Source organism: Galleria mellonella, unplaced genomic scaffold (assembly GCF_026898425.1).
Source record: "Galleria mellonella isolate WM207_F2 unplaced genomic scaffold, CSIRO_AGI_GalMel_v1 utg146, whole genome shotgun sequence".
Taxonomy (NCBI): Eukaryota; Metazoa; Arthropoda; class Insecta; order Lepidoptera; family Pyralidae; genus Galleria; species Galleria mellonella.
Genome location: NW_026441999.1, coordinates 4,852,701 through 4,865,071, shown reverse-complemented (window position 1 = coordinate 4,865,071; position 12,371 = coordinate 4,852,701). Strand labels below are relative to the sequence as shown.

Below are 12,371 nucleotides of genomic sequence, written 5' to 3'. Positions count from 1 at the left end.
AATGAATTGGCTATGATTAGAGATATTGAACATGGAATTTCTAAAAAGAAATTAAAAAGGGATAACCGACATGATTCATTTGGGTTATACCAGTTAATTGAACTCGATTAAACGAACTTGAACTTACAAAATAGTAGATGTTTCGTCAAGTTCGTCGAGTTCGTTGAAGTGTCTCGTTGAGTTCTACAATCGAAAAATTAGGTCACAGAATTCGACAAAACAATAATCGAAATTTCGAGTATTATAGTATATTATATATTGATAAAACTAATTATTTATTTAAATAACTTTAGTGACCAAAAGAAACTATGGTACAAAAGGCGGATTTAATTCTAGTAGCATTCTCTCTATCAGTTAATACAGTTTTAATATTATTTGAAATTATATTAAAAAAAATAGTTTCCCTGATCAGGTAATTAAAAATAGATCCATTACCTTACTTTTTTAGTTAAATGAGTGACTTCGATTTAATTTCCACTATGTAAGATATTTCATTTTGAGATTACGACCATGTTTCTTGATACAAGATGTTTAGTTTTGTAAATATTACTGGATTTCAGTTTTGTATATCAAATATGAGTAATACTGTATGAGTTAGATCTAATAATGAATGGTCTTAGGGTGTTTAGAAAAAATTGAAAATGTAAAGAAAAATGTCTGTCTGCTATCGGAGGATTCTCGGATACTTCGGTCATATTGCTCGTCAACAGTTCGACAATCTGGACAAGCTAAGTTATAGGCAAGTTTGAGAGAGACCACGCGGACGATCGCCTAGTCGATAGTCGGACCAAGTAATCGCCGTTACGGGACTATCAATTGCATCTGCCCTCCGAGAGGGTAAAAACACGACCTTCAGTAATGAAGTTGAGGAAGAGAGAAAGAGAGTAAGAAAAAAGGAGTAGAGGCTACTCAATAATGAGACAGATATAGTAAAAGCAGAAATTGGATTCAGTATGTATTATGTAAAAGATTGTGCAGGCTAAACAGGTGTGTTATGAAAGATAATAGATAAGAACAATTCACTCTCGTTGCATCATCTGTAGAGGTAAATAGTTGAACTGTATGTGAAAGTGAGACAAAAAATGTTAGAAGCAGTCCATTGATGCAAGTGGTTCTGGAACTATTTAAATGAATGATTATGATAAATGAAATGGGTATGTTTTGAATTGGACAGAGGATAGGGTGCGATAATGATGATACAAAGGCTTAATCCAGTAAAACAAATACGGAAAGAATACCGCTGAATATGCTGAATATTATTCTATCTATTTGGAATACAGTTGATTATCATTTAAAATCGAGTCACTCACCTTACCAACATACAACTGTACAACAATTCAACACTTGTTAGTTACTTTGGAGCCAAATTCATGCAGTATATCGCAGGCCATCTCCAGATCATTCCGGGTGATGCCTAATGCTCTTACAACTATGTCTTTGGGGTACCCTTCACCTACTAAACGTGCGATGTAGTCCAAATTAATATTTTCATACGACACATTATCACCATATCTCCTGCCGTGCTTATCGTGTGTTAGAGGGTTGATTTTTTTTGCTGAAAAATAGAAATAAAACTAGATTACACTACTATTAAATTAAACGTACCCTTTGGTAGAAGAATTTTTCGAATATCAACGAAGGGTAAAACATGCTTCACGTATAAACTCTATAGGATACTTTCTCCTTTCGGGTTCTCAAGGTTGACTAAAAGAAATCCCTTCAAGTGATACGCCTGTGTATCTTGTCATTTTATTTATAATTTAATGTCTATATTAAATCTAAATGTATAATAAAGCTTACACAAACAAACAAACAGTGGCAATGAGCTGGTCATATAGCTCGAAGAACCTACAACCGATGGGGAAGAAAGGTTCTTGAGTAGCAACTCTGCACGGATGAACACAGTGTAGGACGATCCCCCACTAGATGGAGTGACGAGCTCTTAAAGGGACTCATTGGATGCAGCTCAGGACCGTTCATTATGGCAGTCTATGCAACTTAGAATGACAAACAAGCTGACGGCCAACCTGATGGAAAGTGGTAACCGTCAAAAAGAAATGAGCAATACCATAGCCTATGTTCAGCTGTGGACAGATAATGGCTAAAATGATGATGATGATGAAACGAACGAACAGAGTGCTTTATATGTAAAGGTTCAAAAGAAAATTGGTAAACAAGACGACAGTTTCCTAGACGGTAGTGCAAACCGAAGAAAGTATCAAAAATAACACCAGCAAAGATACTACTGATATTCCTGAGTCCTCAGGAATGGCAACGCATGGGGGTTATCATGGGCGAAACAGTATACTCTGTTATGTCCATGGTACTGCTCATGTCTATAGGCGACGGTTACCACTTTCCATCAGGTGGACCGTCAGCTTGCTTGCCATTCTAAGTTGTATAAAAAAAATACTAGGACATCTATATATTAATTATCATAACAAAAAACTAGTAAAAAAAAAAACCACTTACGTCCTAAAGGCAATTCATTTTTCTCCACCGCGACGTTCTCGTACGGAGGATCTTTCATATCCTCTGACGGGAACTTGGGCATTGTCGTTGACTTGGTGGGTTGGTGGTCTACACTGCTACTTGTCGTCGTTGGCAATGACCGTTGCCGTGGCGGCGCCCGATTTTCTACCTTATCCCTATCGAAACTAGATCTATCTATCCTATCTGGCTTATCAGGCGGCCTATCGGGCGGATGACGAAACTCTATATGCCTGCTTTCGTTTGGTAAAGGTACATGCCTATCTCTTTCTGGCACATGCCTTTCGGGCATATGCATTTGTCTATCTGTCCTGCTTTCAGGTGGATGCACTAATCTATCAGGCACGTGTCGATCTTTGGTTTCTGGATGACGAGTATCTGGTATCGGTCTCTCTGTCAGACGGTTTTCTTGGCTTCGTTCTTGTTTATCCAATGCATTCGGGGGAAGTCTGTCAGGCACTCTGTTTTCTGAATTCAATCTGGATTCTAACATTGGTGGAGCGTGTCTTTCTGGTATCCTGTTTTCCTGCTGATTCGTTACATGTCTCTCCTGTCTTTCTATGACTGCAACATGCTTCTCAGGAGGATTTGGTATGTGTCTTTCTTGTTTTTCTGGTGGGTTTGGTACTTGTCTGTCTGGTAGTCTATTCTCTGGCATTTGTCTTTCAATAGGATGTCTTTCTAACCTACTTTCCGAATTAGTTCTGCTTTCTACATAAGGTGTGCGCCTTTCTCTGTTCTCTATCACAGGTATTTGTGTACGGGCTTCTGGGGGATGTGGGGTTTGTTTGTCGGATCTGGCTTCTGGCCTTGGATCTGACAGTCTGTCATCTATTTGCCGTTCGGGGGGAGGGGCTGGTAATGGACGACTATTCGATTGTGGTGTACACGCGCGTCGGGGCTTTTCAAATGCTCTTGGGTCTGGTGGCACCTAGAATTAAAAAAAATACATTTACCTACTTAATACAAATAAAGTAATAACCAAAAATTGCTTAAATTTCAGAATAATTAAATTACATGAGTTATTAAAGCGAATGAAACTAGAGGTTTTCTGTCTATTCCGCTTTCACACTAATTGTGTCATTGTCCCAAGTGATATAAAACAAGATTTCTTGACAGTTTTAAGAATTTTTATACTTTAATATAATAACTATTAGTTCCTCACAGTATCCCTAGGTATTCCATCAATATTTTATGTGCCACTGTGCAAAACTAATTTAGGATTGAGTGCTCCGCTTGCAAGAATATGCAATAACTATAATCATATATGCGGTTTAGATCCGGATATAGACGTAAGCCATGACTCGTTGGCAGTGTTTCGCGATAAGATACTGAAGACCATGTAGATTCAATGATATTGCCGTCTTGTTTTGTATTTAATTGAATTTTGTAATAAAGAATATGTAATTATAAATTTAATGTATTATATTAATTATATTATGACATTTATATGCATGTAATCTGTAGTCAATGTTGTGTACGCCTGCTATAGGTATGCATATCAGCATACTACATAAAAATATGTATACTGTTGGTGTTCCTAATTCGAAATAAATAAACTACCGGTTTAACTTACTAAGGATTACGAACGGATGCAGAAACTAGTCGAACTTTTTAGACCTAATTACACGTAAGTTAAATTGGCAGTTATTATATTAAAATATAATGTGTACTTATAAAACTTTGAACAATTTTTATACTATTTGCAAACATGTTACGTTGCAGTTTGAAGGGTGGTATAACCCAGCAAAGTCATTAATTGCTGCTTGTGTTTTGCAAGCTTTCACGGGTGCGATGGCCGCTTATCATGAAAAGTACCATATAATTCATTGACAGTCTCGTTGATTATTTATTTAAATGAATGAGTTAATTAAATTTCTCACCTCATGTCTCGTGTCAATGATGCCTGTGATAGTTTCTGTAGAGCCTGTGATGATGGACGTTAAACGATGCCGAGAGTCCGGTTCTGGTTCTAATGAAGACCGCCTTCTGGGTTCTGTAAGATATTCATATATATTAAGTAGCTATTTCCTGCGGCTTTGTTTGCGTAAATCTATACATAAAGTATCCTATGTGTTAATATACCAACTTACCCGTGTACCAAACTTTATTCAGAATCGTTTCATAATTTTTAAGTGAAAAAGTAACAATTATCCATCCGTCCTAACAAATTTCGTATTTATAATTTTAATTGGATATGCCAGCGAAATACTATATATAAATAATATATATAAAATGCTAGCAATATACCCAACCAGGTCGACCTCTTCGCGGTACCCCCTGGAAACTATCATGGTTAATTCCTGATGAATTCATCATGATGGGCTAACTGGCCTGTTTTCATTCTCATCGATCACCCTTCACTGGTGTTCCGCCAGCGTATCCCGTTAGCGCAGGCGGGGTTACCATACCATTTTCACCCATCAAAAAAAACCTTGCCAACGTATACCAATAACGCAAGTGGAGTTAGGGTTAGGCATTTATACTTACTGAGTGAAAAAAAAAAATTAAACATACCTTGCGCCGTAGCCGCCGCTATGTCTTGGACACTGGACGCCGCTACAATCGCAGGTTCTGCGGGTGATAAACTCTTCCGAGGGGGGAGTGGGGGCGCCCTGAGTTCCCCGTACGCGTTCTCAGCGGGCGCGGGGGCGCGGCGCGAGGCGCGGGGGGAGTGGCGCGGCGAGGCCGCGGGGGAACGGATCGAGGGGCGGAGAGCGTCGATTGTCGACGTGGCTGCGTTGAATTCGGCCCAGTCCTGGAGTTATATTCATTTTATAAAACTTTGTACTATGATACTGAAGGTTCACCTGATGGACCTTATTTGGTACGCTTAAGCTGAGTTGTGGCCATTTTGTATTACTGTGGCACACGCATGAAGAAAAAAAAATTGTTACTAATTTTATGCATTCTGATTTTCTTTTTGATTTTTTTAAATTTTTTGTACATTTGTGTCTTTTGCTGTTTGTGTGCTGTAAGTAATGCAAATAAATTATTCATCTATCTATCTATCCTCAATCCCTCATGCGTTGCCATTCTTGAGAATCTTGCTTACGTCATATCAGCAGTTAATTGTCCACTGCTGAACATAGGCTCCCCATAAGGGGGGTTTTGCCAGTAGTTGTCACGCTTGATACGCGGGTTGGCAATTGCCGTTTGGGTTTTGGTGATTTTTTAAGAAGGACGCTACTGCCCATCCCTCCACCACGAGTTCCCTTAGTCGCCTCTTAAGCCACCTACGGGAAAGGAAGGGGGTGGCCTATTCTATGCCGGGACCAACACGCCTATGTATCCTATTAATTCGCTACCACTCTTCGGATCAAAATGCAGCTATGAAGTTTGCATTATTTTTTAGCGATTAAAATACTAGGAGGACATAGACATTCTTTTAGACAATTTTTGTAGTTTTCTTTTTTTTATACAACTAAGGTGGCAAACAAGCATACGGCCCACCTGATGGTAAGCGGTTACCGTAGCCTATGAACGCCTGCAATACCAATAAATAGACAATTTTTGTAGTTTTTCTCTGGTTTAAAAATGCACAAGTTTATGTTTTTTTTAATATAATTAATATTTTTTGTTAACACCTGATGGAAAGTCATTTATAGACAATCTGAATACACCGTGTTACCCATGATATCGCATACCTTGCTATTTATAAGGACTAAGGTTCATTACCTATTTAACACAGTTCATTCTTTTGCTCCCCTTCATATAAATTATACCTGAATACAGTTTTATTATTAAGTAATATGCTTATGTCACAGATACCAGTTTTTTTTTTATAGCACGGATCTAGATGACATGAGATCAGAGGGCCTACCATGAAATGTTTTCCGAAATTTCGGAGCCAAACGAAACAGAAATTTGATGTTAAAATTACATAATACATGCCATTTGGAAATATTAAAAATGTTAAAATATTGTTCCTTTGGACTTTTATGATAGGATCTATGATGAAAGAAATGTTAAACTCCATTTATTGGTCCGATTTTGGTATAAACAAGAACACGAAATTGAGTCCAAAATTTCGGAATTTCACTTCATGGTAGACCCGCTAATTTTAAGACTAACAATAAATACTATAAGAGAAACAACCTTGTCTCTTCTAATCCAGGCACTCTAGACAAGTGGTAAGCGAATTCGTCGATGGAATCGACATCGCTAACGAGTCTGTGAGTTGGAATGAGTCATTCGGCGTTGCTATCTCATTCTATCTCACGGACTCGCTAGCGATGTCGAGTCCATCGACGAATTCGCTTGCCATTTGTCTAGAGGCCCACGACAATTATCTAATTTTAGTAAGAATCCGTGTAGTCGTTTACATGTGCTTTAGTATTAAATAAATTATCTTTACCAGAGTAAATAAAAAAATAATAAAAGTTTATTTTCTGAGTTAGTCTGAGAATTTAATACTAGGACATCATCAACGATAAGTAGGGTGCCCCGCGTTAATTTTTTTTTAATGAAACATGAAACCAACTAAAGGATGACAAATCATTATTAGAAACAAGCATGCTTTTAAAAAATAATCATGCACATTACGAGCGCTTTCTTAATTTACTGTACCATGTAATATTGCGATCATGATAATAGATAGGCAAATACAATACAGAAGTGTGGATAACAAGATGATGTAATGACAAAGAATGAAAAGAGGATGTTGTGTTGGTTTGACCCTTTTTCAGCGCGTCACCTGTTTGTTTGGTATTTTTTTTTATACAACTTAGAATGGCAAACAAGCTGACGGCCCACCTGATAGAAAGTGGTAACCGTCGCTTATAGACATGAGCAGTACCATGGACATAACAGAGTATACTGTTTCGCCCATGATACCCCTCATGCGTTGCCATTCCTGAGGACTCAGGTGTTATTCCTCTGTACCCTGTAAATTCACGCCATATCCCACCCTTCAAACCGAAACACAGCCATGAAAACACAACTGCTTCACGGTTGAAACACGAATGGGACAGAGATACCCAAGCAATCGACTTTTGTACAAAGTCGACCCCTACCGTGACAGTATGGGTTGCCCTACCGTCGCTGCTACTTGTATATATTATTTCTCATGTTAGGAATTGCTAGCGAGAGGACCAAAAATATAATACTTTTTTTTTATTATATCTAGCAAATGGTAGGTAATAAATTTATAGTTTTAAGTTAGATTCGTGTTTTTAACCGCTCAATATTAATTAGCAATGTTTCTTTTGCAAGTATTTTTGACGGTCGGTCTTGACCAGTTTTCATTGTACATATATAGAATTCTCAAGAAAGAAAGAATATTTGATACAAAATATATTAACAGGCAACAAACCAAAATAAAAAAAAAAAAAACACATAAGCACATATCACCAAGCGTATATTGTCAACATTAAAAACTTAAAAATAAATAAATCAGTAAATTAGCAATAAAAAATACTATTTTTACACAAAAAAAAGAGTGAAATCTTATAAGTAAAAATTATAAAAAAAAATATATTTCATGAAAACAGCTTACAAAAACTGGCTTCGAAAATTTAAAAAAAAAAACAATAAGATCTTCATATCACTTAAATTTAAATTAGAGCCGTCGAATTTGAAATAATTAAAATTAATTACAAACTATTTGCATTATAATATGAAACTTTGATTATTCAAAATAATTAATTATGAAACAACTTATTTTATACTTTAGTTATAAAAGTACAGTTTTATTTTTTAAGTGCAATAAGGCCATTTTATTTTACAAAAAATATGATGAACGGTAATGTATGAGACATATACGATTATTATTGTGAAAATGGATTAAAGACATCAAAATTGCTTCAGAAGAATGTTCTCCATATTGTAAGTTGGTTAGTGAAGTCGACTTAGAGAATTGAGAACCTTATTTTAAGATCAATAAGTTATTTTTTTGTATGCTTCTTTCTTACATCAATTAATTGACGAGAAAAGAAAGTCTTCTAAAGGCGCAGAAAACAATAATGCACCATATTATTATTAAGCTAAAGTCTTGTTTTAATACTGGACAATGTCTAAACAATTATCGGAAACGGAGTTTGTTAATTTTCCGTTAGATATGTATTTAGACATCGTATAAAAAAAAGAATATTATAAAATAGTTTTAATACATTTAGTATATTTTATACGTACATTTGATTTGTCTCTCTAGATATTTTTCGCTTTTTAATTTGAATAAATTTATGTGAATAAATTAAATTCTAGTGTTTATTTTTGTATAAAAAAAGTTGTTTCAGAACTGTTAAGTCTTCATTTGTCCCTATATGATAAATTATTATAATAAATAATATTATAACGAGAAAAGGAAATAAGTAAATAAATAATTGACCGATTGTGGCACAAATAAAAATTGCAAGAATAAAAAATAATTCATGCTTTTCTAAAAAAAAAAAAAATTGTGTAATAGTAACTCGTTTAAATTTAGAACATCTTATAATTTAAAAATGTTCAGAAATAAACAATATTTTGCATTTCTTGTGTACAAATTGATATATATTAGTCCAAAAAAATTAAAAATTACACTATAAATAAATAGTTTGTAGAGAATCAAATTTTAAATTCATATTATCTGTAATATAATAAAAAAAAGTTTGAATATCGGAATGATGAATTTATAATTTTACAAATTTCTTTTTTTTTTACTTAAGAAATTGCTATCATTTAATACTTAATTTTAAACGTTCCCATTTTTACACATATTTATAACAGCATCGAAACGTTGGCAATAAAAAAAGTCAAGTATTACCATAGTAGGTACTGTTTACCTGTAACGTCGATTTAAGTACCAAAAATAAATTTAAATAGATTTAATACTTTATTATTTAATACTAATCTCTTTTAATAACCATTATACCAGATTGCCAATAAAGTTAACAGTCTTCTGACAGATTGCGTTTAATTCATTATTTTATAGATATCACGTATTTTTTATGCAACCAGAAATTATAACAAGCGGATGGTTTATGCCATATATTGCTACCTTAATCACTTACTACAATAAATGATTGAGGTAGACCAGCAAATTAGATATTACTGAATACACTGCGACATTCGTGGCTACTCTGAGTTACTATTCGTGAGAGCTAAGGCGTCACTGTTCTTATGCCTTGTAATTTCACTGCCATACCTCACTCTTCAAACCTTGACTAATAATTTTTGTAACATCACAATATGCAGTTTAGTAGCGACACGTTTAGTATTCAGATAGAGATATTGCTACATCTATCTCTATGTTGGTCAGTGGTACAGACAAAAAAAATACGCTATCTGTCAGATAATCTATCCGAAGTCTATCAGCAATCATTGCATATTTGGGTTAATACGCACAAAATATTTTTTACCGGTCATATTTTATCCCAGGTATTGGCCATGGCCAAGTATTTTTATCATAGCACGACACGGCACGATTTTATCGTCACGATATTATTGGAGACAAACTTATTTAGAAGGAAGCGATTAATTTTCTAATAACTATATATGTATGTTGTTTAATTGTATTTATAGGGATTATAATTTTAAACTATTATGTATTTATTTATAGGTAGGTACACACATACTTTGTAAAACTATATCGCGAGAGCTCATAATGGGATTACACATTTAATTAGACACAATGTTTTATTAATATACTATTAAGGCTTTATTGGAACTTTTATTTTAATAATTGATCATCAATCAAATCAAGTTCTAGAAGTAAATAAATAAAATAAAGAGATTCCAATATGGAGTTGTGCAAAAAAGAGGTAAAGAAGTTCCTTTAGCGGCGGCAACGCGCACATAATACCTCAGGGGGCCTACCATGAAATATCTTCCTAAATTTCGGGGACGAACGAAACAGAAATTTGATGTTAAAAATACATAATACATGCCGTTTAAAATTATTAAAAATGTTAAAATATCGTTCTTCTAGACAATTAGGATAGGATTTATGATGAACAAAATGTTAAGCTCCATTTACTGGCTCGATTTCGGTACGAACAAAAACACGAAATTGAGCCCGATAATTCGAAATTTCATTTCATGGTAGACCACCTGATATTGCAGGTGTTTATAGACTACAGTAAACGCTTACTATCAGGTGGGCCGTATGTTTGTTTCACCTGAGTGGTATTAAAAATAATAACAGCAAATTTATCGTAAACGGAATTAAAAGCGTTACATCGAGCGTTCATATAATAAATATACAATATGACGTAGAAAAAAAAAACTACATTTAATGATAAATAAATAATGTAATTGAAATATCAGCCAAAGTAGCGCTTTATGCACTATGTCTTTCCTGAATCAATATAAAAAAAAAAAGTAAAGCATAATTTATAGAATCCAAACTAATATTACAAAGACGAAAGTATTGTTTTTTTTTTTTGGGTAATGGATGGCTTTTATAATACCTTTTATCTATAGAAAACTACATTGTCAGCAAGGAACATGGGCTGTATTTTATAAAAGAAAAAAAAAATAAAGTAGATAATTTTTTTATGCAACTCAGAATGGCAAACAAGCTGTCGGCCCACCTGATGGAAAGTGGTAACCGTCGCCTATAGACATGAGCAGTACCATGGACATAACAGAGTATACTGTTTCGTATAGTTGTTTTCCGTGTATGTCCACGATATCTATATCAACGATATTGTCGTTAAAAATTAAAGACGTCTTAATCGTGCATTATATCGTGACGATAAAATTATAAGAGCGCCCAACATGAACAGTTTCCAATACACAAATGCGCGGGAAAAAAACCGCGCGGAAAGCGATTCTAGTACGTATTATGGTACTTTCACTTATATATATATAAATAATAATAATAATATCCAATGACACGATACAAAAACAATGGAATGTAACTGCTGGATCGTAACAAGCACGTGCAACTAAGCATGCGGTGATTTTCTCGCGCGTCTCTGTAAAACAAACAACAGATGATCAAAGCATGCGTTGGTAACACATTATCAGCATCATCTCTTCTGCATGGTAGCATGGTGTAGGTGACAAACTACTTGCTAGAGGGCGACCTTGTACACTAGTTTTTTAATTAAAATTATTTTGTTGAATGCCGCTAATATTAGTATGTATGTGACTGCCAAGATTGACCATCATTAATACTACCAGAAGAACCACAAGTCATTAATCTCCGACTGCCATCTCGTCCACGCACATTTCGTGACACATGTATCAAGACTAAACGGGGCACTTTCAGGCAAATTACTAAATCGCTACTCGGAGCCTAGAGATAACTGTATAAGTAGTAAAACATGCGTGAATAAAATAGCTGTCGGAGATTGATGACTAATATGGAAGGTTGTGGTACTTGTGGCAGCGAAATTAAACAAAATAATTCTAAACAATTAACCAATGATATGGACTTCCACAAGAAAACAGTTCAGTAAAATGAGACTGTACACGTCTGCTTGGATACCTCTGCCAACACTCGTCTCTGCTGCGAAGCAGCTGTACGAAGATGGCTGGTTCAGTTTGAAGGGTGTGATATGGCAGTGAAATTATAGAGAACACAACGTCATATTCCTCAGAAATAGAAACCCATGAGGGGTACTATGAACGTCCACATACACAATGCTGTTCATATCTATAGGCGACAGTTATCCTTACCATCAGGTAGATCGTCAACCTGTTAGCCATTTTAAGTAACATAAAATCAATTTAGTTTCTTTTTTGTATAAATGAACTGTTTTGAGTTGATAATAAACGTATTTTTGACAAAATTTCCATGAATCAGTTATGTATTGATATTATTAGAAAGAAAGTTGTATTTTTCCACAAATTGTTATTATAAATATCTGATCGGTTTCCTCGAAAATAAACCTTTTAAGACGCTTTAAACAGGGCAGTTTTTTTTTATACATCTTAGAATGGCAAACAAGCTG

The 12,371-nt window shown here is 34.8% G+C and overlaps 1 protein-coding gene across 2 annotated transcripts in view; it reads right to left on the bottom strand.

The window, feature by feature from the left end:
* Window positions 1-46: 46 nt before the first annotated feature.
* Window positions 47-12,371, bottom strand: part of LOC113523192 (E3 ubiquitin-protein ligase CBL) — a 97,663-nt gene continuing 85,338 nt past the window's right edge. The window contains exons 10-13 of one of the 2 annotated variants that reach the window (XM_052891935.1): window positions 5,008-5,248; window positions 4,374-4,486; window positions 2,473-3,421; window positions 47-1,555 (exon numbers count right to left, since the gene is read on the bottom strand). In XM_052891935.1, coding sequence (XP_052747895.1) covers window positions 1,338-1,555; window positions 2,473-3,421; window positions 4,374-4,486; window positions 5,008-5,248 — 1,521 coding nt within the window. In that variant the 3' untranslated portion in view covers window positions 47-1,337. Of the gene's footprint in view, window positions 1,556-2,472; window positions 3,422-4,373; window positions 4,487-5,007; window positions 5,249-7,813; window positions 11,391-12,371 lie in introns of those variants that run through there. The other variant, XM_052891936.1, reaches the window with a different exon arrangement.